This window comes from Grammomys surdaster, unplaced genomic scaffold (genome assembly GCF_004785775.1).
Source record: "Grammomys surdaster isolate TR1022 unplaced genomic scaffold, NIH_TR_1.0 62, whole genome shotgun sequence".
NCBI lineage: Eukaryota > Metazoa > Chordata > Mammalia > Rodentia > Muridae > Grammomys > Grammomys surdaster.
In genome coordinates this window covers 11,789,111-11,816,125 of record NW_021604564.1, presented here as the reverse complement: position 1 = coordinate 11,816,125, position 27,015 = coordinate 11,789,111, and the positions used below count along the sequence as shown (strand labels likewise).

The 27,015-nt window shown below is 38.9% G+C and overlaps 1 protein-coding gene and 1 non-coding gene across 4 annotated transcripts in view; one reads left to right on the top strand and one right to left on the bottom strand.

Annotated features, from left to right (window-relative positions):
* Positions 1–27,015, top strand: part of Ect2 (epithelial cell transforming 2) — a 59,999-nt gene that overhangs the window by 19,406 nt on the left and 13,578 nt on the right. For all 3 annotated transcript variants that reach the window (XM_028760748.1, XM_028760814.1, XM_028760696.1), the window contains 9 exons: positions 2,564–2,683; positions 4,514–4,582; positions 6,765–6,875; positions 7,824–7,920; positions 10,867–10,948; positions 12,665–12,743; positions 13,106–13,225; positions 17,637–17,775; positions 20,152–20,306. In XM_028760748.1, the coding sequence (XP_028616581.1) occupies positions 2,564–2,683; positions 4,514–4,582; positions 6,765–6,875; positions 7,824–7,920; positions 10,867–10,948; positions 12,665–12,743; positions 13,106–13,225; positions 17,637–17,775; positions 20,152–20,306 (972 nt within the window). The remainder of the gene's footprint in view (positions 1–2,563; positions 2,684–4,513; positions 4,583–6,764; positions 6,876–7,823; positions 7,921–10,866; positions 10,949–12,664; positions 12,744–13,105; positions 13,226–17,636; positions 17,776–20,151; positions 20,307–27,015) is intronic.
* LOC114619383 lies at positions 25,071–25,198 on the bottom strand. The gene has a single exon (XR_003711138.1). It is a non-coding gene; the product is annotated as a small nucleolar RNA SNORA17 (small nucleolar RNA).

Here is a 27,015-nt window from a genome sequence, read left to right as displayed (position 1 = left end):
GTTCTTGGAGGGATTTGCACGACTGCAGTTTGTAATCAGAACTGTTCTGTATTCTCTCATGATCCTGGTTTTCTTTTTTGAGGGGATCATATAAGTGGAATCCTGGTGTGTACTCCCTGAGGCCTGGGTTTCTTCAGAATCATCTAACTGGAGTGTGTCTATAGCTTCTTTCCTCCCTCCTTTCTCTTCCCTCTTTTCCTCTTTCTGACAGTTTGGCTGTCTAGGCTGTCTGAGCTCTAACATTTGATTCTCCCTGTCCTTGCTAAAACACACCAACATGTTAGTGCACAGAGGACTGTCAGGGTTTTTGTGTTGTGTCATTTTCTTCCTGAGTTTTGAGAGTTCTTGGTATGTAATTTTGAGTTTTAGTCCTTTGTCAAGTATGTGATTTTTAAATATTTTTAAAAATATTATATAAATAATAAAATTGCTAAATATCTTATTAGAAATTTTTTGAAATTCTTATTAAAGTGCCTATTTTTTGTTTTTATTCTAGTCTACATTTTTGAGGTCATTTCTAAGGATTTCACCTACAACTAAATCAAGAATGTTGTCTAGAAAGTCATGAACTTCGATTTTACTTTCCCACCTATGAACTGTTTTGAGTTAGTTTTTACAAATAGGTTTTAATTCAGGCTGATGTTCATTTGTGGGTGTAACAGATGATATCCTATTATCACTTGTTGAGACCCATCCTTTGAGTGGTTAAGACTTAACTTACTTAGCTCTGCTTGTGTTTTTGCTTGTTTAATTTAGTTTTTCTTTTGGTTTTGTCAGACAGGATCTAATGTAACCCAGGCTAGCCTCAGTGTTGATATGTAGTGTTTGATGACCTTGAACCTAGGCTCTTCCGGCTTCCGATAGGTTGAGATTGCTAATGTGGTTTTATATTTACATAAATTGCATCAGTTTTCATTTCTTGAATTTAGTTATACTGTACCATACCATCTTGAATATTGTTGTTTTCTATTATGAAGTAACTTTGTATATGTTGAGATATTTCTAGAATCAGGTTTTCTGTGTATTAGGAAGTCCTAGAATTTGATTGGTAGTGTCATGAAACACCTAGATCAACTAGCAAGATGATCGTCATTCTTCTGTGTTGAGTGTTTCCATCTGTGACTGTGTGACCTCATTTATTATGCTTTTATCTCACCTGTCAGCTCTGGTTTTGAGCATGTGAGTCGTATACTCAAATGTTTAGTTTTTGTTTTATATTAGATGACACTACTTTTTACATTATTTAATTTTTTTTTTTAAACTTTGGGATAGGGTCCCAGTATTGGCTATCCTGGAACTTGCTCTGCAGATCAGGATGGCCGTGATATCACAGAGTCCACTTAACTCTGCCTCCTAAGTGCTAGGATTAAAGTTGTGCACTGTTACCAAAGCCCAAGTTATTTCTGGGTCCTGTGAGTAAGATGTGCAGGCCTTTTGTGTTTATGTGCATGCTGCCTTTTTATCCTGTGACCTTGCTGGACCTACTTATTCGTTTTATTCGTTATATGAGAGGTTTTTTTTTTTCCTTTTTCTTTTCTTCTTTTCTTTTATGGACCAGTGAGATGGCTCAGTGTGGGTAAAAACACTTGCCTCAGACTCTCTTAATGACCTGAGTTTGATCCCAGTGCCCCATGATAAAGGGAGAAAATAGACTTCTGAAAGTTGTTCTCTGACCTCCATATGTGCACCTATGTTTTCTCCCCCTCCTTCCTCCTCCTCCTCTCTCTTCCTTTCCCTTCTCTCTTTCATATATAGCCATGTACAGTAATAACAATAACAACAACGACGACAACGACAACGATGATGATGATGTCAGTAGTGGCCAGAGTTCATGTCTTCTCATATGAGAGCAAGAAATCTAGATTCTTTGCTACTGAGTTTCTATGCTACCATTTCTAAAACATTTACCATTTTATTATTATGTATCTTGAAAGCTTAATTGTGTTCTTCCTTAAAATTTCAACAAAAAAAGACTTTCTATTCTAATAATTTATTTGTTTGGTTCCTTTTTTTTCTTTCCCCCCCCCGAGACAGGGTTTCTCTGTATATAGCCCTGGCTGTCCTGGAACTCACTCTGTAGACCAGGCTGGCCTCGAACTCGGAAATCCGCCTGCCTCTGCCTCCCAAGTGCTGGGATTAAAGGCGTGTGCCACCACCGCCCGGCTGTTTGGTTCCTTTTTTTTAAAAAAAAAAAAAAAAAGATATATTTTTATTTTATGTGTATTGAGTGTTTTGTCACAGTGTCTGTGGAAACCAGAAGAGTTAATTGGATTCCCTAGGGCTGGAGTTACAGAAGGTAGTAAACTACCATGTGGGGGCTGGGAGCAGAACCTGGGTCTCCTGGAAGAGCAGCCAGTGCACTTACCCACCTTCTGCCCCTCCCCACTGTGCATGTGTGTACGCACAAAGTATATCAATACATGCATGAAATAGAAAATGTTATGAGAAAAGATTGTCAGATTTAGGAAGCATACTTTCCTTGACCTTTTCTGATGTTATAGCTATTTATATTTTAGCCTTCTTTTTTCTCACAGTTTGCCTAATCTGGATTTCCCCCATTTAGTTATTTCAGGTACCCTTAGAAGAGGAAGGACAACGTGGTGGACCTATTCTTGCACCTGAGGAGATCAAGACTATCTTTGGGAGCATACCAGATATCTTTGATGTACATATGAAGATAAAGGTAAATTTGCATTAAAGGGTGTATATATTTATTGTAACATTTCAGCCTAGCTAAGTAAATCAGTTTTATATGTAAAACTTACGCCTCACAGTGTATCTGGCTTTGTGCTCATGGTGGTTCTCCAAGACATGACTTGAGGCTTAGATATGGGAAATGTCTTCAGTAAAAAATTTGACTTATTGTATGTGTTTGAGTATTTTGCCTACCTGTTTGTATGCACACCACATAAGTGCTTGGTACTCATAGAGGGCAGAGAAGTTGACATTGGATTCCTTATAACTGGAGTTACAGTTGTGGGTACTGGAAGTTGCACCTGGGTTCTCTGAATGAACAGAAGTGCTCTCGATTCCTGAGCCATCTCTTCAGCCCATTCAAGTTTTCGTGACTATTTTGTGCTTTAGGGTGACTGAGGAATTTTATGAACTTGGGATTAGCAAATCATAGTTTGTTGGCTGCAACAGGCCCTCTGTCTCAGTGAGAGTCTGACAGTAGAGCCTGTGTGTTTTCATACTTTCCTTTCTCATACATTCTTTCCCCTTCCTCCTCCCAGAGGGTGCCTCACCTCCCCACCACCCAACTTCATGGTCCTTGTCTCTTTTACAAAAAGAAAAACGTAACAAGCCAAGTAAAAACAAAAAACAGACCAAAAAAAAAAAAAATCAACAAGACAAGAAATATAACAAAGCAAGACAGAACCCAGAAAAAAGGGGGAAAACAAACAAAAACAAAAAACCATGGATTTTAGGTTGTTTCTGGTATGGAGCCTGCATTGGAGCATGGTTACTAAACCCAGTGACACTCCACTGCAGAAAACCAATTCTCTGGTTCACAGGAAGTGTCAGTTCCTAATAACTTCTTCCTTAGGGTAGGACTTCCTTAAGTCTCCTTCCCCTTCTCGGTGCTTGGGTTCTGTCTGGCTTAGACATGTGCAGGTATTGTGTATGCTGCTATAGTCTCTGTGCTCAGTTCTGTTGTGTCTGGAAGATGCTGATTTTGGGGGCTCATCCAGGATGGCTCTTACAGTATTTCTGCCTTCTCTTCCACATAGATCTCTCAGCCCTGATGGGAGAGGCTTGGTAAAGGCATTCCATGTAGGACTCAGGGTTCTAGTCTCTATCTCATTTGATACTTTGTATGGTTGCTTCTGTCCTGCAGACTTGAATACTAATGACAGAAGACATATGGCTTTGGAATATTCACCATCTGTCTCTTTTAGTAAAATTTGCTTGACCCTGCTACAGGTTATAATTTTTAATGACCTGTATTAAATTAGTTGCTGCAGCAGCAGAATTAAAAATAGCTTTTTCATAATTAATAAGGTCAGTCAACTTTTATAGCTAGTAAGACAAAACAACCTATCAGTCATATTGGGAATTAAGATTGGTCTGTCTGACAGTGCTATTTATATTTTCTTAATTATTCCAAAGGCTGTTGTCTTTGTAGACAAAATATTTAATTCTTTGTTGTGATAGGAAGTTTACACATGGGCTGGAGAGATGCCTCAGCTGTTAAGAGCACTGACTGCTCTTCCATAGATCCTGAGTTCAATTCCCGGAAACCACATGGTGGCTCATAACCATCTGTAATGGGATCCGATGCCTTCTTCTGGTGTGTCTGAAGACAGCGACAGTGTGCTCACATACATAAAATAAATAAAATTAAAAAAAAAAGAAGTTTACACATCACATGGTACTGCAGAAGGTGAATTTTTCCTCCCAGCAGAAGATCTCAGAATCTTGTTAGATGTGTAAGGAGCTGTTGGGCTTAAAAGTTTGTTGATGTTGTTGGTTTGTTTTTTTTTGTTTTTGTTTTTTTCTTTTTCTTTTTCAGGATGATCTTGAAGACCTTATTGCTAACTGGAATGAGAGCAGAAGTATTGGTGACATCTTTCTTAAATACGTAAGTGTTTGTTTTAGAGTTCACATTTAAATGGTATCTCATTAAGGACTGACAGGGAAGGAAATGTGAAAATGCCTTTTTCCATGGTTATAAAATCTGCTAGGATTCTTCTCGACGTCTTTGAAACATGCTTTTAATATGCCAGCTGAACACAAGATCATCGTTAGAACACAGCTGCAGAGTGACTTTTGTGTAAAGTTACCTGCTATCCCCAAATGGTTATTTTATATGTGTATACACACAGACACAGACAGACACAGACACACACAGATACACACAGACACACACACACGTATATCTATATATATGTGCACACACATAAATATATTGTTAATCTCTTTGTCTGCCTCTGTGGAATTTGCTTTCTTAGAATTAGGAATTCGGGCCACATATCTGACTCAGGTAAGGGTGCTAGTTTGAGTGTTCATTACACATAGGAGAGAAAGAAACCTTTTCATTTCATGTTTTTATTTAAGGCTGGAGGTCAGGGTAGCTGTTCAGTGTTACTGTTTGCCTGTTGTACATGGAGCCTGGATTCAATCTCTAGAATTACAAAAATTCTTTAACAATAAACAAAAACAGGTAGGATGTACTTTTTCTAATACTTAGAGAATTGAGGCAAGAATATTGTAAGTCAGAGGCTTTCAAACCTTGTCCCAACAAAAGATCTACAAAATCCATGTAGCTTACATTTAGTAAAGGAGTCATTTGTACTAGGTTGTCTTATATCTGTAATACCAGCACTTGGAGGCTGAGGCAGCAGAATTGCTAAGAGTTGGAGGCTAGCCTGAACTTAAAGTGAGAACCTGTCTCAAAACAAACAAAACACACAAAAAAACCCCCAGAAAATATTTTCATTTCATGAGGTCCTGTGACTATAAACTGCTTTTTTTTTTTTAATCCCTTAGGCTGGGATTATGCATTCGAGCGCATGATGTTCTTTATGAAATAGTGGTCTGGTTTTCTGAGGCCTTTTCCTCATTCATATATATATATGTTTGTTCAGGTTGTTTGAGGACTTTAAACATAGAAATTCGTTTATTTGATGGCATTTAATTGGCCAAGATATTTTAAAAATTTATTTATGTAGTTTATGCATGATTTCTCTTTGCATGTGTGCTTGCTTACATGACAGAAGAGGTCATCATATCCCATTACAGATGGTTGTGAACCGTCATGTGGTTGCTGGGAATTGAACTCAGGACCTCTGAAAGACCAGCCAGTGCTCTTAACCTCTGAGCCATCTCTCCAGCCCTAGCAAAGAAATTTTCTTCATGTTTTGTTTGTAAAGATTGTATGTTTTGATTTTAATGGTATTTCTATCTCTGTGTGTGTATCTGTACATCAGTGCAGGCAGGTTCTTGCAGAGGCCAGAAGGCACACTAGATTCCCTGGGTTTGGAGTTACAGGGTGTTATGAACACTCCCTGCCTCGTGTGGGCACTGGGTAGTGAATTCGTGCCTGTTGCAAGAGCACTAAATTCTCTCAACAGCTATGCCATCTCTTCAAAATTTTTCCTTTCTTAAGTTGCATGTTTTGGGTAATAGGATTGGTATTTAGTGGTGGTTTGGATTCTTCAACAAACAATAACATGTAATTTTAGACTCTAGATCAGTGTTAGTTTGATTTTAAGTATTCTAAAACAGGTTTTGAATGCCAAGTTCATAGATATGAGTCATCATGCCTAGATTATATGATACTGGGGAACAAACCCAAGGTTTTGTTTATGCCAGGCAAACACTTTATCAATTGAGACTCAAAAATTTGTCCCGTTTTAATGTGTGTGTCATTTGTGTATGTGTGTGCATATGTGCCTTTATTTACTGTTTTATGTCATAGGCCGTGGGTACCAATTGAATAGCAGTTTGAGTAGCAATGAAAACAGATTTTGAGATGGACTCCCACTCTAATGCCCAGGGTGTCCTGGAGTGTTGTAGGCCAGGGTGCTCTGTTACTGGCAATCTTGGCAATCGTCTTGACTTCCTGAGTACTGACCTGCACCATTGTGTTTAGCACCAATTTATTTGTAAAGGAAGTTTTATATTAACAGAAATTGTGAGGAAATGTTAAACTGTTTTTTTTTTTTAAAATATAAATCTAATTGTGATTGTTGATTGTGTCACAGATCATTGTCTGAGGGTGACATTCATAACCAACTGTTTTCCTTTTTTTTGGTTTCTAGTCCAAAGATTTGGTAAAAACCTACCCTCCATTTGTAAACTTCTTTGAAATGAGCAAGGAAATGATTATTAAATGTGAGAAACAGAAGCCCAGATTTCATGCTTTCCTCAAGGTAATATAATTTCTATCGTATAAAATTCTGAGTCACTTCTGAAAGAATTCATTGTAATAATTTTTTAAAGAGTAAATTATGTTGGTAAAATTCTACTCATAAAAGAACACCTTAATACTGGTCTTAAAATCAGTTGTATCTGGGAGTGTTTATGATGTTTAGACCTAGAAATTTGGAATTTTACAAAACAGAGGCCACAGTGTAGTTGAGTGAATAGGGATGTTGTTTTGGCTTTTTTTTTTTTTGTATCAGTGAGGATTGAACTCAGGGCCTTGGAAATGGTTGCCCATATGTGATTATTTTCACAGGAAATAATGTTGTCCATGTTTAGTTCTCAAAGCACCTAGTGATGCTTCATGACACTGTCTTGCCTTTAATGATTGTCTTTCCCCCACCAGTGCTTTCTTTACTTTAACCAGTGGTGACAGTGTAGTTGACATGGTACAGTCTTTATAGGAACTTAAGAAAGGCCTGTGTATACAACCTGTAGAGAGAGGATCACACTTTGTAACGTGTCAAACCTTTTAACAAGAGAAAAGTTTAGGCCTGGGAAAATGAATCATGGTGATGTGCCCGAGAGCAGCTCCCATCGTGTATCTGTTCTTAATTCATTTGTTGATTCACTCTCGCCCATGCACTCTCTCGTGCGTGTGTTTGTGTGTGTGTGTGGTGTGTGTGAGTGTTTGTCCGAGCAGGTGTATGTCAGTGCATGTGTGCGTGTGCCTGTGTGTGTGTATGTTTGCATAGATGTGCTCCTGCTAGTGCTTGTGCATGCAAGCACTTGTGCTTTGACCCTGCAGATCTGGGGTTTGGTGTGGAGGCAAGTACCTTTACCTTCACAGAGTCACAGTCAACTGCTGGCTCTTTTCTATTCTTGGTGGAGACATTTGTTTTGAAGTTTTACACAAAACTCTTTTTGCGTGTAATGCATTAATTCCTTCCTTTTAGATAAATCAAGCTAAACCAGAGTGTGGACGACAGAGCCTTGTAGAACTTCTCATTCGGCCAGTACAGCGGCTACCCAGCGTTGCTTTACTTTTAAATGGTACTACTTATTTTACCTAGGTTTTTTGTTTGTTTGTTTTGTGTTTTGTTTTGGGGTTTTTGTTGTTTGCTTAATTTTGCTATCTTAGATATTTTTATTCACTAGTCTCCCCCCCACCCACCCCCACCCCCATCTTTGAGAAGGTGAGTTTCTGTAGCCAGGCTGATCATGATCTTAGATCTGAAGATGACCTTGAATATCGTCTCTCCAGTCTCCTAATGTAATAATTGATATCTGGTTTATATTAGTGTTGGAGTTCCAGCCCACAGCTTCATGCTGTCTGCCCGCAGCCCCATCCTCAGTCTGGCACACTTTTTCCTTGAAGAGTTGATATCCTTATTTTCAAAGTTTATTAGGTCTTAGCATTAAAGTTTTTTATAGATATCAATTTTATGATAATCTAGAAAACCAGTCTCTAAAGCTACAAATTCTCAGTTTTACCTGACAGTCTTTGTTGTAATAGCTGTGTCCTTCTGTTTACAAGGTCATTATATTTCCTGGTGTCACCATGTCTAAATCTATTTATTCAATAACAAAATTCCTACAGAGACCTCACAGGAAAAGGACTCAAACTTGTTTCTTGTCCTCTTAATTTTAGCTAAATTTTTTTATATTTGAGTTTTATATTTAACCTTCTTTAGAATCTTAACATTGGCAGAGTGCCCAATCTCTAAGTTTGATTCTGATTGTCTCCAGATCCCAGGCATAGGGCAGTCCTTTGTAGTTGCAGCACTGGGAAGTGGAGCAGAGGATCACAAATCCAGGGACTGACACAGAAAGTTTGAGGCCCGCCTAGGATATATAAGACCCTGTCTCAAATTAATCAATCTCGATTGTCTAGTGTGCACTTGCAGTACTCCATTTATTTTAACACTTAAAACTGCTAGTATCAATAGGATTTTCCATCACAGCTTTATGAGTTAATGTTACTTCTGGCTGAAAAGTGTATGTTTCTCATTCATACTCAGTTGACTAAAGTAGGAACTCAGAAATACAATGTATGGTAATCTTTTTTCAACAATAAATTATAGGGCTAACAAAAAAGAGTAATTTTTTTTTTCTTTTACAGATTACTTTTCTAGTCAGAATTGCTTTAGGTCTTTAAACCTATTGTATTGTGTAGATTATGCTGGTCTTTAAATAATCCAACCTTTAGGTTTTCAGAACTGAGTTTTTAAAAATCCAACTTGCATATCCAAATTCTTCATTTATTGGTTCATTTTGGGGTTAGAGTCTCACTTTAGACCAGGCATTCCTCCAGTCTAAGCCTGCTGGGATGGGAGCGGATTCTTAGCTCTTAGTAGGACTTTTTGTTAAGTAGTTTATTAGATGTTTTCATGACTAAAATGAAATTCTAAGTATTTTTGTTTTATTCCATATATACATTAGGTTGCTGTAGTGTTAGAGTGGGTAAAGCGTGGGTAAGGATGTATCAGGTGAGGCATAGGAAAAATAGACAAGAACCTGAGAAGAGCCAAGCATGGTGGTGTCCTTAATCTCAGCATTTGAGAGGCAGAAGCAGAGGCAGGCAGGTTTCTATTAGTTGGAGGTCAGCCTCTTGTACTTAAAGTGACCCTGTAACAAACTAACAGCAAGAAAGCCCCCCACCCCCCAAAAAAAGCCCAGAACTCCCAAAAAGCCGGGAAAAGCAGAGTTAACATGTTAACCAGGAACGTCTATAATAGATAACACAAAGCTTGCCCTTAAAGTATGCAGATGCTCTCTGTAATGGGGTCATATGTCCCTATACCATACTTAAAAACATGTAGTAGTATATGAGATACTTGAGGATCATTCATCACAGTATGGAAAGATTGAGCCTACAAGTCTCCCATTAGGACTGAAAGGCATGTGACAAAGCAATTTTTTTTTTTTTTTAAAGAAGTCAGTACTACATATTTTGAAAATTTAATCAGTAAAGTAGTTTGGAAACTTTAATGGAAGAAGACAGCGTTATTAGAGAACTTTGGTTAAAACTATTTTGATTGTTGTTTTAAAAAATTGTATGCTTATGGGTCATGGTAGTGGGACATATGTGAGTTTGAGAGCCCATAGGGACCAGCAGAGGGCATCAGATCTCATAGTGTTGGAGTTGTAGGAGTGGACGGCCTAACTTGGGTACTGAGCACTTAAGTAAGCCCCCTGCAAATAGAAGCTCTTAACCACTGAGCCCCTTTGTTTTATTCAAAGACACTGTAGTCCAGGAAATCTTGAAACTCACAATGACTTTTTACATGTAAGTTAGATTTTAATTCTGTTTAATTGTATCTTGAAACTCTTTTATGCTGAGTAATTTTTGGTTTAATGTAATTAAAGCAGTTGGTGAACTGATAGATGTTAATACTAATGTGGCACCTCCAATTAGGTGTATTTATTAATTACCTACAGTAGTGTTTTCATCTCTGCCTCTCAAGTGCTAGGGTTCAAAGCAAGCACTGTATGCTTTAAGAAATAAGCAAACCTAGGACAGGACACATATTAAACAAGTGTTCAACGTCTAAACTACATATCCAGCCATTGTTTTGAGAATAGGCTGTTACTCTGCAGTCAAGTGTTGCTCCAAACTTGCAATCCTTCTTCCCCTAATTCCTAAGGTTAGGGATTACAGATCTGCTGTACTGTTCCTAGCCACAGACTTCTGCTCAAAATAAGAGCTAGATATAGATATTATCATTAAAAAATTAGCCTATATTAAAAATACTCATGTATTTTTAAGGCATAGGTGGAAAAGCCACTGAACTTTTTTTTTTTTTTTGGTTTTTCAAGACAGGGTTTCTCTGTGTAGCCCTGGCTATCCTGGAACTCACTCTGTAGACCAGGCTGGCCTTGAACTCAGAAATCTGCCTGCCTCTGCTTCCCAAGTGCTGGGATTAAAGGCGTGCGCCACCACTGCCCAGCTTCACTGAACTCTTTAATCATGGAAAAAAAACCATTTTATTATTATAGATCTTAAAAAGCATACAGCTGATGAAAATCCAGATAAAAGCACTTTAGAAAAAGCTATTGGATCACTAAAAGAAGTAATGACGTAAGTAGTTTACATTTTACTTTGTGTGTGTGTGTGTGTGTGTGTGTGTGTGAGGGGGGGGTGAGAGGGAGGGTCAGACAGACAGAGACAGAGATTGAGTGTGTAGTGAACACATGGGCTTCATCATAGGCAAGTGGAGGTCAGAAGACAGCTGTGGAGGTTGTTTTCCTCCTTCCACTTTTACATGGGATTATGGGATATGGGGTTGTAAGTGCTTTATGTGTACATCCATTTTCCTGGCATGTTTCCATGGTTTTATTGGATTAGACTAGAAGTGATCATCTTTGTTATAAATAATAGAAAAGTATTAATAGCATATTTTTGTAAAGTATCTAATTTCTTTCTCTAGTAGCATGCTTACAGTTAAAATGATAAGTATTGTAAGGATATATTGATCAAAATATTTATTTCTGACATTAATTATATATACAGAGACAGTAATGGAAATTTGAAAATAGCTGTGAATGCACAAATAGATCTTTTCTTTTTGTGCTCCAGAGAAAGGCTTTTTCATGTTATTCACATGCATATGGTCTTTCTCATGGGGATTTTCTGATTTCAATTAAATTCTGGTTTACAAAGATATATTTCTGTAAACCTTGCATTCATCTTCTCAACAGATGAATTTTCTTTTTCCTACTACTACTTTTTATATTTCTTGAATAAATTTTTTTCATGTTAATTAAACGTCATTGTGAAGTCTTTCCACATTCCTTAAGGTCATGAAGTTTCCTCTCTTAGAATGTTTTCCCATTGAACAAGATCCTAGCCCTATACAAGTTTTACGTTCCTAAGGCTCCCTGTTGATGAGCAAGGTGTGAGCTCCAGTCTCTCTGGGCCCGCCCCCCCCCCCCCCCACTTCCCAGTGGTGCTTTATATTGACAGTAATGTTCTGAACTTCAGTAAGTTCTGCACCATGAGCGGAGGTGTTCCCACACTTGTTACCCGTGAGCTGTAAGTCAAAGTTCCCCTCTTCTTACATTCATAAACTGCTCACCGAGATCTAGTGAGATATGATTGCTAACTAAGAGCCTAGTCCAATAAACACATCTTTGGGCTTTACCATTACATATTTTCTAGTTTTAAGAAAAATCTTTGTGCCGGGCGGTGGTGGTGCACGCCTTTAATCCCTGCACTTAGAGAGGCAGAGACGGGCGGATTTCTGAGTTCGAGGCCAGCCTGATCTACAGAGTGAGTTCCAGGACAGCCAGGGCTATACAGAGAAACCCTGTCTCGAAAAACAAACAAACAAAAAAAAAAAAAACAAAAAAAAGAAAAATCTTTGTTTGAGTGATTTTTTTTAGTCTTGGCCACCAGGGTAAAAGGCAAGTGTCTAGAAACAGTAGTGGTTGTGGCTGTTTTCTTTGCAATGAAATGACTGGCATATGACTTGAGAAGAAAACTTAAAGCTTTAACACAGAGTATGTTTCAAACTTCAGAATTTTGTTAACATCAAGTATTATATGGGCTAACTAACTGTATTGTAGAAAGTGTAAATCATGAGTAAAATGTTCTAGAGAGAAACATAACATTTCTGAAAGGTTCCTTGGAATAGGTTTTACTATGAGGATGTTTTGAAGGAATATTTATCTGATTCATGTATCATAATTAAGGCAGCCACATGGAAGTTGAGCTTTGTGACATAAGGGTTATTTGTGTACTGATTTCAATGTCTATAATAAAAGAAATTTTATAAAACAACCATTAACTTTTCAGACATATCAATGAGGATAAGAGAAAAACAGAAGCACAGAAGCAAATTTTTGATGTTGTTTATGAAGTAGATGGATGCCCGGTAAGTAGCTTTTGTTGGTTACCATTGAATTTTCTGCTTGAGTGAGTGAGGTTTCAGTGGTTTCAGTCTAAACAGTCTCAGGCTGCAGAGATGCCTCTTATGAGCACTTGACTGCTCTTAGGAAGAACCCATCCATGTCCAGTGACTTACAACCTACGACTCCGGCTACAGGGGACTGGATGCCCTCTCCTGGTTTCTCAGTGTGCATTTACACATGGAGCATATACGCAAAGAGACAACATACCTATAAATAATAATAGAAACATATCTTTAAAATGTATTGACAATCTTAGCACCACTTTTGAATGACAACTTGTAAAAGTTACTTGATAACATTTGACTACTTCTGTTAATGTTCACAGGCTAATCTATTATCTTCTCATCGAAGCCTAGTACAAAGAGTGGAAACAGTTTCTCTTGGCGAGCACCCCTGTGACCGAGGAGAACAAGTCACTCTCTTCCTCTTCAATGACTGTCTTGAGGTAAATTTGTACTCACTGAAATGTAACACTGATCTATTTAGTGATCTGCCTAAATATTTAAAATAAAGCTTTAATTGAAGTACAATACAGAAATTTGAGGTATATTTAGTTGCTTTACAAAAAAATGAGACAATTGCTGATTTCATAATGTGGAAAACTTTTGGGAGAAAGTGTGTTATTAAGTATGATACAAATTTCCAGACTGCAAACTAAATCAGAATTCCTTGCAAGTAAATGCTTAGATGATAAGTCCTGGGGAACCTTGTTTTTATGTATATTTATAATTAAGATCTACAGATTGGGGTTGTTTTGTTTTGTTTTTTTTTTTTTTAAATGTAAGTAGCCTTTGTGGCCAAGATGGAGGCAGTTGAAGAGCTAATCTGATAACTTAGTACTGTGACTCGTTGAGTTCTTCCTTTTCTTCCTTGATAGAACCCCAGACTGGCCTTGACTTCTGGGCAGTCCTTCCACTGCATTACAGCCTCCCCAGTGCTGGGATGACAGGCATGTGCCACAGTGCCAAATTGAATTCTTTAAAATAAGGTTTTATTGGTGGGATGTAACAATTCTAAAACTCTCACCTCTATATGTTCAATATTTTCTTCCTAATAGTACCCCACAGGCAAATATTGAATTTTACATACGTTTAATGCTTCTTTCCATTCTTTTAACATGCATTTTAAAATAACCAATATAATGAGGGGACTTGTCTTAGGGTTTCTATTGCTTCAATGAAACACCATTTCCAAAGCAACATGGGAGGAAAGGGTATATTTGGCTTATACTTCCATAGCACTGTGCATCACCAGAGAAAGTCTGGGCAGGAACCTGAAGTCAGAAGCTGATTTGGAAGCTACTCTCATGACTTGCCTACCCTCCTTTTTTCTATTTTATTTTATTTTTTTTTTGGCTGCTAGCCCAGGCATAGCAGGAATGGCACCACCCACAGTGGGTTCCTACATCAGTCACTGAGGAAAATGCCCTATAGGCTTGCCTACACCCTGATTCTATGGAGGCATTTTCTTAATTAGGTTTCTTCCTCTCAGATGACTTTAGCTTGTGTCAGGTTGACGTTAAACTAGCACAGGTAGAAAGGAATACAGTATTCTTTATTTCAAAAAAGAAAAGATGTTCATTTGGTAAAACAGACATTAACAAGAGTACTCTTTGACATGCTTGTTACTGGGTGACTTTCTGTTGCCCTCATCAAAGTGTCTGCTGGCTTTGCTTTTTCCTTTAAGTTTGTCCAAGTTTTCTTCTGTCCCTTTCTGGGTTGCTTCTTTTAAAGAGCCCCCCTCTTCCATTATGTACTTTATTGTTTAAAGTATAAAACACTAGCCAGTCTTAGAAACCAGGGCATGCACAGAGTGGGTTAAAGGGCAGTAAAATCTCAAGGAAGATCTACCTCTGATAAAGGGTCTTGTACTTAGAGGTTCAGAAGTAATACTTTCATTTAGCTAGTAATGTTATAAAACCCACAAAATATAGTGATAATCTAATACACAATTGAAAATGTGGAGTGAAACAAAAATCATAAAAGTAATACACTAGGTGATTGTGAACTGCCTGAATCCCTGCAATAAGCATCGTAACCTGCTCTGCTTTTGAAAACAAGGTCAGGAGTCAATCTTAATCTCATTTTACCTGAGGGTACATTACCAGGGACTTAGCTGTATATAGTCTGACTGGTTTCTTTTTTTTCTGTTAATAGTTTTTGAGGTTTTTCCTGTTGAAATCTCTAGGTCTGCTGGCCTCATTCTGTTAGGTTGGGTTATCTAGATTTCCTTAACAATTTGTTATGGAATTTATCTTTGCTTTTAGTATAGCAGTGATTTGTTTTGAATTTTTTTTTAATTTTATATCCCCTTCATATTTTACCATAATTGGCTCACGAGATCCTTTCTGCTTTAATTTTTTTTTTAATAAACTGTCTAGAACTATGGACTGTCTCTTCTTCTCTTTTTTTTTTTTTTAAGATTTATTTATTTCATATATGTGGGTACACTGTCATTTTCTCCAGACACACCAGAAGAGGGCATTAGATCCCATTAGAGATGGTTGTGAGTCACTATGTGGTTGCTGGGAATTGAACTCAGGACCTCTGGAAGAGCAGTCAGTGCTGTTAACCACTGAGACATCTGTCCAGCCCCTGCTTTAATTTTTATTGTGGCAATCTCTGTACCTTCTCAGGCCCTGGCCTCAGTCTCTTCACCTTTGTGAGTCAGTGACTTTGTGTCCTCATCAGGGTTTATAGTGCTGTGATGAAACACCATGAGCAAAAGCAACTCAGGGAGGAAAGGGTTTATTTGGCTTATCCTTCCACGTCATTGTTCATCATCAAAGGAACTCAAGACAGAAACTCACACAGGGCAGAAACCTGAAGATAGGTGCTGATGCAGAGGCCATGGAGGGTGCTGCTACACATGGCTTGCTCAGCCTGCTTTCTTTAGAACCCAGGTCCCCTAGCTCAGGAGTGGCACCACCCACGATAGACTAGGTCCTCCCACATCAATCACATATACAGGAAATGCTCTATAGGCTTGCCTGTAGCAGAGTCTTACTTACAGAGGCATTTTCTTAGTTGAGCTTCCCTCCTCTCTGATGACTCAAGCTTGTTTCAAGTTGACATAAAAGTTGTTAGTAATCCTATTAGCCTTCGTCTCAGTTGCTTGAATAGAAACGACTGTTTCTTCTTATTGCTTATTTTATTTTGAGCCTAGCAAGGACTGGCCTTGTAATCTGTTTGCCTCATCCTATTCAGCATATTCACTACAGTATGTGTACCCATAGCCCAGCTGCTCTAGTTTTAAGACAGGATCTTGCTATGTCTCCTAGGCTGGTTTGAACTCCCTCAGCCTCTGAAGTGCTGGGTTCCAGAGATGTGTCACCATGCTAGTTCAGCTACTGAATTCCTGATAAGTTTGAACTTTAGGATTCACACTCCTAGGTAGTAAATTCACTCATTTAAGAAAAATAAAACTCTCAGCAAAATTGAACCAAAAAAGTTGCTTTTAATATTTTAATTCTACATAACATGAAACCCAGAGCAGTCACTGTACTTCTATATAAGAACTGTTGAATATCATTAAAATCAATATTGTCTTTATTATGATGGATGACTTTTAAGAATTTATTTTCTATTTGAATATTTTATCTGTGCTTTAGGTTTCTATCTTTAACTTTGGTTTATTAGTGCTTTTGCCATCAATTTTAATACTCTTCTAGTTTCCTTTTTCAACAATAAACCTTAAAATATTATAATCTATTTAGCCACACACAAAAAAAGCATATCTATTCATTGCATAGGAATCAGAGTATCTGTTGCTTATTTTTCATGATATGTCTATAAGTGAGCCCTTGTATTTGTGTGTGTGTGTGTATGTGTGTGTGTGTGTGTGTGTGTGTGTGTGTGTGAGACATGTGGAGTAGACGCGTCTGTGTCCGCTTTATTATGGTTATGATATACTGACTAGCTCATCTTATTCATTTGCTCAATACCAGGTAATATATTTTTAGCTGTGTTTCTCATATTCAAGTTGACCAATCACAATTCAAGTATATATTTATGTTCATTTTGTGTAAATAAGTGCCTTTCAGTAAAATCTTATTCCTGCAAAGGAGATTTCTTTTTTCTTTCATTTTTCTTTTCTTTTGGCAAAATCTCAATATATCACGAATCATAAGATCTTTCTGATTTTGCTCTTCTCCAGTTACCTATCTCTTCCTTTTGCATGGGTATCCAGTTAAGGTAAAGTTATAGCCTAACACAGCACTTTGAATTTATAATTCCTTTTGCTTTTGTGTGTGTTGTTGTTGTTGTTATTTACCTTTTGAGATGGCTTCACTGTGTGGCTTGGAACTGAAAGTCCTCTCCTGCAGTAGCCTCCCTAGGGCTGGGTTTCAGGTATTGACTGTATGCTTAATTACTCTTTTGAAGTTTCCCTTTTTCAGTATTCTATAAGCAGTCATGAGGACAGGAACTATGCTTCTTCTGTATTATTCTGTCACTAGGAGATATTTCAAATCCTTAACTTAAACTAAAGTTAACACCATTTTGAACCCTAGACTTCTGCCCCAGAACAACTGTTCTCCATTTGGGGTTGGGACTTTTATTCTAGACCTCTGCTGCTGTCCCTTGTGTTCTTGTCCTTTCATGCTCTGGGGGCTCTTGTGCTCCCTATCCCTGGGTCTGTTTTTCTGATTGTGAACTTTCCTAATATGGACATGAGTATCTGGCTACATAATTACATGTGTGCTTTTTTGTCAGTCTCTGGCTTTTATTGCATAGTAACTGGAATGGCTAATCTTCAGATTAGTTGCCTATACATTTATGCGATTGGTGCTGTTATTTTTAAATGTGCAAAATTTGCCTTTATCATACTAATGATTATGACTTTCCTTCTACAATCAGATAGCAAGGAAACGGCACAAGGTTATTGGCACTTTTAGAAGTCCTCACGACCGCACCCGGCCACCAGCTTCTCTGAAGCACATTCATCTAATGCCTCTTTCTCAGATTAAGAAGGTGCTGGACATCAGGGAGACAGAAGGTAAGTTGCTTGTCCTCATTGGGACTTAGATTTATTACTGTATTTTTTTAATGTAAGCATTTTCTTCCCATGTGGCTCACCTCTCCTGAAGTAATGCTCTCCAGCCCAACTCCATTTCTAGGCATAGACTCAGTGTTTTCAGTGTGTCAAATGAAAGTCTTATACCAACTTGGGGAATAGCCTCTCTTCTTAAGAGTCAAATGACTTTTAAATGACTGTGCATTAAAATAGCACCTTAGCTTGTCTTATTTCCACATCAAAACTTACTAAAAATTTTTCAAAATCCACCATAAATGGCCAGTTTTATTCTGGACCATCTATTTTAATACATTTTTTTCATCAGTGGTGCATTTTGGGTTCTTTTTTTCTTTTTTCCCGTTAAAAAATTATGGATGTTTAGTTAGTCTGCCTTTGTACTACATTCATACTGTGCAAACAGAGGGCACAGTTGCCCCTGGGAGTGGAGCTAAGGTGGTTGTGAGCACGTGGGTGGTGGGAGTGAACCCAGATTCTCTGGCAAAGAGCCAGTGAGGGCTTAACCACTGAGCCATCTCTCCTGGTCCAGGAATGTCTTTAAGATTTGGGAAGGGGATTGTGGGAGTGATGACAAGACCAATGTGTGAAGGTGCTTGCTGCCAAGAGTGACCTGAATTCAGTCCCTGCCACACACATAGTAGAGGAAAAGAAGTCACTCCCACAATCTGTCCACTAAAGCCCACATAATCTAGTGTATGAGTGTGCATAGGAACAGACAATCATACTTTTTTTATTTTTTTAAAGAAAAGATAGAGGTTAGTAGATGTATGAGAAATAAATAGCCCACCAGTAACTGGTAATTTGGCATAGTAATTACATAAACACATACAAATACATAAACACGTACATATAGAAAAGTTGGGTGCCTTGGCTTATTCTGATACTAGCATTTGGGAGACAGAAGTATGCAGATATCTGAATTTGAGTCCAGTTATGGGTATGTAGTGAGTCACTGTTCTCAAAAATAAATAATAAAAAAATAAGTAGGCATGTGTACATGTGTGAGTGCAAACACATCTGCCTGTTGCATGTGTGCTAGTTTTCTCTTGCAGCAATTCCTGAAATAATCTATTTCTACAGATATTTTGGCTGATGATTTGGTAGATTTCTGTCCATTCTTTTTGGTCTCACTGCTGTGAACAGTGGTGACATGGTTCACCATGTCTGAGAGCACATGCTGGAGCCTTGTGTGTGAGCTGTGAAATGGAAGTGGTCAGGGTCCCTCACAACCTGTCCTTAGCCATCTAGAATCTCACACTCACGCCCAGCTAGAATCCCACTCACGCCCAGCTGGAGACCAAGCTTGTAACACAGCTTTTGGTACATCCTGATCCAAACTTGAGCACTATCCCAAGGAACACTTTTCCTTTTTAACTTGTCTAGTATTTGATTTTTCTTTAGGTCTGAAAAGGCCCCAATAGACATCCATCTTAAGTCATGCTATCTAGTTAGCCAGCACCAGTGTTGTGTAGTCATGGTCTTGGTTTAAGAAATCTTTTCTTTTGTGCTTTAGGTGATCTGCTCCTGAGTTTGTAGGACACATGATCAGCTCCTTTTCATGTATGTTGCTGCTAGTCAGACACAGGGCTTTGCACCTGCTTGTCCAGCACCCTACAGCTGAGCCACATCTCCAGTGCCCAGTCACTTACAGAACTCTTTTTCACCTGCTCAACTCCGTGTTTATTACAGCCTATGATGAGACATTTATTTAAATTTGGTGGAGTTGTGGTTGTGAAAGTATTGAGTACACATGAAGGAGTGTCTTTAAAATACAGATCAGGGAGGTAGAGAGGCACTTGCTGTCCCACCTGGTAACCTGAGTTCAGTCCCAGGGATCTTTGTGATAGAGAGAACTGTCCTCCCACAAGCTGTCCTCTGGCCACCATGTGTTCATTCATAGCAATTTTATGTTGGTTTGTTTGTTTTCAGATTTTTTAGCATTATAATTTTAAAATCGTTTATTTTAGCATCTCAATTACAAAGCAATTATGTTTCAATATTTGTATGTTTCTTTGAATGTGATTTATGTAAGTTGCTAGTGATATATGCTCTCATTTTTAGTTTTGAAATTAAATACTAGAATGCTAAGAAATCTATTTTTCATTAAACTGTCAGTGAGACATTTCAGTGTCACAGAGAACACTCCTTACTTGTTCTCAGGTTACTTTGGTTCCTAATGTATGGTTATAATTTGTCCCTGTGTTTCAAATGACTGTACTGATGCTCTCTTTTTAGTTGACGAAAAGCAGGGCCGAGAGAGGAGGTAGTTGATTTTGAAAATGAAATGAAATGTCTAATAGCTAAGGAGTAACACAGTTTATGGTTATTCTGGAACCTTAGATTGTCATAATGCCTTTGCATTGCTTGTGAGACCACCAACAGAGCAGGCCAACGTACTGCTCAGCTTCCAGATGACATCAGAGGAGCTTCCAAAGGAGAGCTGGCTGAAGATGCTGTGTCGACATGTTGCCAACACCATTTGTAAAGCAGATGCTGTAAGTTCTTAAACCTGTGTCAAATGCAGGTATAAACATGCACAGTGCAGCCAGACTGACTGTACATTTCCAGTGGTGACTTAATCATGAATTGGAGAGAGCCTTTATAGTTTTATTCACATACTAAAACCTAGGTTGTTTAGGAAAAGGTTTTTACATTTTTAGGCCCATGAGATATCACTTGAGTCCCTGATTCCCAGATGGTCAGTTTTAACTTTCTAGCTCTGTGGCTGTAATTTATAGTGAGGCTTTTGGGCACTTAGAATGCTCTGTGTGTTTTTTTGCAGATGCTTTTTCTTTTACTCAGAATTTATTATATGGACATTAAGTTAATTTTGCACATCTAATGTCTTGTGTTGTTGCAAGTTGTTTTCTAATTTCTATTTTTTTTAAATTAGAAAATTATCATTTCGTGTTTACCAATGTTTTGCCTGCATGTGTGTTTGTGACCTGGTGCCCATGGAGGCCAGAAGAGGCCATTGGATCCCCTGGAACTGGAGTTGCACATGGATGTGAGCCACCGTGTTGGTGCTGGGACTCATACTCCTGCCAGTGCTCTTAGCTGTTAAGCCATCTCTCCAGCCCATTCAAATCAAAAACTTTTGAAATCCAATAATGAAAGTCTTTGCTCAGCGGTGTTCCAAAGTTTCTGCAAGCTCTCTTCATTCCTATTTTTCTGTTTTCCTTTGACTGTATTTTGAGATGCCTGCTTTTGAGCACAGTATTTTATTTTTATTGTTTGACTTACCCTGACATTGATGCTTTCTCCTATTGTCTTTGTAACATTGTGAATTTTTTCTGCACAATGATTTTTTAAATTGCTTCCATCACTATTAAGTGTCTCTGCTGAGTATTGAATCTTTTCTGTCTTCTTGAGACTTGAATTTTTTTAAAACTTTTTTTTTAAAGTTGCAGAGTATATAGTCCATCATAGTGATGAAGCCAAGGCAGTGGGAACTCAAAGTGGCTGGTCACATTCTCTCACAGTGAAGAGGCAGAGTGATGCTTTTGCTTCCTTTTCCTTCTCCTTCTTACATAGATCAGCATCCCAGAATGATGCAGAAGAGTGCCACTCATAGACAGGCCTGGTCACATCAATTATCTTAATCCAAATAACCCTCCAAAGGCACACCACGCCAAGAGGCCTGGATTCGATGATTCTAGACTCAGATTAACAATACTGGTGGTAGAAGCATTCTTTCTACTGATGGTTAACGTGGTTCTTCAGTGTAGCCCCTGGTTTGGGGACTTTGTTCAGTATTAGTTTCATCATGGTATGCCCTTTGTTGAGTTTCAAGTCCAGGGCCTGAACTTAATTCTTCCCAGGCCAGAGGCATCTTCCCACTTTGCTTCAAGATGAGGAGAGAATGATGCATTTTGCCTTCTTCAGTGCATCCTCCTTTTGGTTAAGTTTAAAGCAGACACTGTACACTCATCTGGCTTTCGTAGGATGACCTCGTTTACTATCACTGTACCATCTTGCTTGCCACTTCAGCCACTGTCATGCTTTGCTCCTATCCTGTAATTTCCATCAGTGTTCTTAGGTAGGGATAGTATTGCAGAATATTCCTCTTTCAAAGTGCTTGGAACCAGAAGCGTCTCACATGTTGGCAAGTTTTTTACATTGTGGAATATCTGTAGACTTTCCTGGTCAGATATATCTCTCATCTGAAGTTCTGAGATAAATTGCTCCAGAACTCAGTATTGAATGCACATTTTGGATTTCAAATTATTGGATTTTGATTTCAGATTGTTAGATTAGGGAAGCTTGACTGTTGCATTGTGTTCTCCTTCTACTGAGAGCAGTGGAAGTTTGCTTTTCCTGTCAGGACAAGTTGCCAGTCCAGTTTTCTCACAGCAACTCTTAAAGTACCTTCATACTAGAGGGATTACGATGGAGAGCTGGGTGTGGTGACTGGAAGTAAATGAGTTGCCAGTTATTTGAGATTCTGTAGTAGGTTTTGGATAAATTCAAGGTCCCTTGGAAGATAACTTGATCTTCATATGGGATCTGGTTGTTGTTACTCTGCAGAAATGATACAGCAAATAGAATCTTTTGCTGAAAAAGGTTGACACTGTTTAGTAGTAACAGTATTAAGAGTTGCTTGGCCCTTCACATGGGAATAACACTGTACCCGAGTTACACTTGCCTTACAATGATACGGAAGTTTACACATAGCTTAGCAGGGAGCAGGGTGGCTTATGCAGTCCTTTCTAGGTGGATAACTCTGGAACATTGAAATGCAAAGCTAATGGGAAGTTTTGCTTAAAATGTAAGCATTGGCTTATTAGCTATAAGATGAATAACCATTAGAACTAAACTACAAGCAACAAATGCAGAAAGTTTCAGATAATATAATTATCCACAAGATGGCAGCAAACAGTTATCTATGTTCTGATTTATACTTATACCATAGAATTATTCCAATCTGGTGAAAATTTTTTTTCTTAAGATTTGCTTATGCATTGAAAGATTCGGTGACATCAGTAAGCTCTTTTCTGAGTTTAAGGTTTCACACATAGTAAAAAAATTTAAAGCCCCTACTTTAATGTCTTATTTGAGAATATTTTGCCATGTTGAAGAAAGTATGTTTCTAAATATGTATGTTCAAATGATATAAATATATGTGCAACTGGTATTTTTTAAAAAAGCAATTCTGATTCTTTGAATCAATATTTTTGTTTTGTTTTGTTCTGTTTTAAATTTTCTAGTCCCCTAAATAATAGAGGGTTGCTCATTTTGCTGAAGTCTTCTTCTTTGATATGTAATCCCAGGGAGTCCTCAGACCAGTAGCGATCTTCTTGCCTTAGCCTCTCATACTCTAGGATTATAATACCAGCTTGAGGCTGTTTAACTGAGTAAAATAAGTATGATTATTTTATTGTATATACTGTTTCATTTGTTGTGACCATTTGTAGATGAGTTAACAAAGCTTTCAGGATAAAAGAAAACTTTAAAACCATCCATGTGAAATGAAAGCCGAGAATAATGACTGGTGGTTGTATAGCAGACAGGCATCTGTATTCTCAGTCAAAGCTTTACTGGATCTGTGTGAATTTCACATCATGTATCCCAGTCCCACTCTTCTCCTCTCATATCTGCAACCTCTTTCACAACAGAGAGAAAAAAAATCTCCTTGTGGAAGCTGTTGTGTATCACAGTGTGTCCCATAGTGTATCCTTCGGTCCACACTTCTTTGCTTGCAAATGTTTGTTTTAATGACTTTGGTTTGCTTCGAGGCGTTTGGCTTCTGCTACACTCTCAGTACTGGAACCACTGGGACTCCTCTCAGACATTCTGTTGTTGCCCTGTGTCAGCCATCCTGCGGTTTTGGATCTGTAGGAGTGGCCTCCTCATGTACACCAGCAGTTCATTGCTGGGCTAGATGTTAGGGTGGGCCAACTCAGTGCCCTGGATTGGGACCTGAGCTTGTCAGCCTGCTGACTCTCCAATCTCACACCATTGGGAAAGCGAACCCCCCAACCCCTCCAGCCCCCCCAAAAAAATCAGGGTCAGCTCTACTGTAGAAGCAAGTGAGGGATTGAGCCAGCTTTCCTGCCTGTCATAGGTGTAATGGCAAAAGTGGGGGAGGAGATCTCTCACTCAACAACACTGTACAGCAGACAAAGTGGTAGGGCTGGCTCTCCCGTGCTCACACCCTCAGGGATGGTTTATCTGTACACCTACCCCTAACCCCTGCCTCCCACCACCTCCACGGTCAGCTCTGCTGTACTGCCCAGGTGAAAGTGTGCTGCCCCCTCTCCTAAGTGCTGCAGCTGGTGAGGAACAGGGTCAGACCTGCTCTCATAACCCCAGTGTTAGGTCTCCTGCAGCCTACCAGAGGTGGCAGAGCTCAGGTGGGGAGGAAAGTGTCTCTCCCTTATCCACGCCACTGCAAGGGAGTGGTAGAGAGGAGACAAGTGAGGTAGCTTTCCTCACGCTCATCCGCTGGTTAGCTCACCTGCAACTACTGCATTGTTGAGGAAGCATGGCAGCTGGCTAGGGTTGGGGGTCAGGTCTTCCTCTTCCGTACACCAGAGCCAGTTCTGCACAGCCCTCAGATAGCAACATTTCTCTAAGAGGCATCCTGGATCAGGGACATCCTCCTGGCCTTTGGTAACAGACCCCTGCTGCTGCAAGGCCATGGATCCAGACGTTCCCCAACCTTCAGTTGCAGCACAGTCCAGGATCCAGGTGATGTCATTGGTCACTCACATCAGGCTGTTCCTCACTACCCCTGAGTCTCCAGTTCTATCTCTCTTCATTGTGCCCCCACCCTTCTGTTTCTCTTTCTCTTCCATTTCTCCACCACTTACTTGTTCATCTTAGTGACTCTTGGGATCTCTGAGTATCTGGAGTCTTAGGAGTGGTCTTAGGAGCGCTCGCTATGCACAGCTTGTGCATTATAGCTCTAGGCAAGGGCCATCTTGGGCATGGTCTGCTCCTCCAGGCCTTTGTGGTGCCAGACTGGTGGTCATCTAAGGCTAGCTCCTTGTCCAGGTCCTCTGGCACTGGTCTGATGGTCTCCTTGGGCTCAACTCCTCACTGGGTTCACCTGAGTGGCCCCATACAAGGGTAATCTGTCTCACTCCTGCCCAAGGGCCCATGGTCCCAGGTGCAGTTCATCCTGTACCCAGTTTGCTCCACACCCTGGATGCCCATGTTGGCCTTTGAGGCACCAGACTGGTGGTCATCTCAAGCTAGCTCCCCATCTGGGACTCCTGGCACCAGCACCAGATTGGTGATTATCCCAGACTTGGTTCTTTTCAGGGAATGGCAATCATTTAAATGTTCACAAATCAGAACAGAGTGAAGACATGGCCTGTCTCTCTGCCATCTACTGATGCACATGTGACATAGCAGCCACACTTGTAAGTCTTTTAGGGGCAGGGCATCAAACCTTGTGTTATCTCTGCTCTCTAATTATATGATGCCCCTGTGTTTTCAGAATATAAAATGTAAAGTTTAGTCTGCTTAAAGTGTTAACTCGCTGTTTACAACGAAATTTCTGGTCTCAGTCTCTTGCCAACATGTGTATTTTCAGTGTTGTCATCTTTTGCCAAATCTAGTGAGTTGAGCAGTAACATGAGAATTAAATGTTCTATGCTATCTATCATTTAGTATTTTTGCCACTAACTCAATGTTTCTAATAAAAATAAAAAACATATTCTATATCTTGGGACTGGAGAGATGGCTCAGTGGTTAAGAGTGCCAGCTGTTCTTGCATAGCACTCAGGTGCTGTTCCCAACACCCACATGCTAGCTTAAAACCCTCTATCCAGTTCTCGGGGATCTGATGCCCATGCGTATCTCTGTGAGCACTAGGTATGCATGCAGTGTACATACATACATTCATACAGGCAAAATACCCATACACATAATGAAATGTTCTATCTCTTGATTTTAATTACTGCCATTGATTGCTTATGAATAGCAGTATTTTGATTTTTCTAGTCTTGTAAGCAGAATTATAACTCAAGGGGAATAGACATAGGACCTATAGGAAGAGACTTTTTTTTTTGTTAGCCAGTATTATTTATAATAAAGTTAATATGATTTTTATTTATAACTATTCTGTAAATTATATACAAGATGTATATTCCTTAGTATTCAAAATTGTTGCATCCTAAATGTTAAGATCCCAACCAAGTATTTTAGATTTTAGACTTTTTTTTTTACATTTTGAAGTATTTGCATATATATAATGTGATAAATTGGATATTATGCAAATTTAAACCTGCCATTCTTTTGTTTCTTATACTCATAGTCTAAAGATAATTTTGTGCCTGTGGGATCTCAAAGAGTAACTAGCTAGGGAGGTGAGCTTAAGGAAGGAAAGGAAGAACAGCCAGATGACTTGTGTTAGTGAGATGCTTTTATTGGCTTAAGATGCTAGAAATGTGAGATAATTTTTTGTATGCATGTTAACTAACATTCATAAGTAAACTTATAAACTAACTGAAGCTCCCTTTCATTTACAGTTGACTTGTTATACCTCAGGAGAGGCCTGTGTCTGCTTTTCAGTCTTCAATTCAGCACTTTTGTTTCAGTGTTCATCTTGGGTTCATAGACATTGTGTGGATTCGAAAAACTGCTTTCCCATGGCTTCTTCTATGTTTGACCACTTGACTAAACTGTAAATGTTTTCAGAAGTACAGAATTGTTTCAGAAAATATGAGGCCGAGCTATGCCTTAGATTTCATTTATATTTTATTTAAGAAACTCGGAGAAAAAGATTAAAAATGAAGGATATTTTCAAAGCGCCATAATTACTAATGAGAAACAAGAGCCTGGGACTACCCAGCTGTGTTTCCCCCACTTTGCACATTTGCCTGCATCTCCTCACTCCTGCTTAGAGAACTGAGGGACTGAGGGAGTGCTTCCTCCTTGGTTCTTAGCAAACAGCTCTGTTGTTGTTCTGTCCTCTAGTGGAGAACCTGGGCATTTCCCCTTTGGTTATTCTGGAGGGAAGCCTTCTCTGGTTGCAAAAGACCTTATGTTTATCTTCTCAAATCAGAAGGATTTATTTGTTCTTTAAGAAAATAACCATGAAAGCACTTTTCCCCTTTTTAGTTCTTAGATATGCTGAGTAATAGTTATAGCAATAGGAAAATGGAACATGAACTTGCTAACACCACCCTTTTCTTATATCAATTGCTAGAGTTTATTATATGTGTGTAAATGTTTTGCCTGCATGTATGTACATGT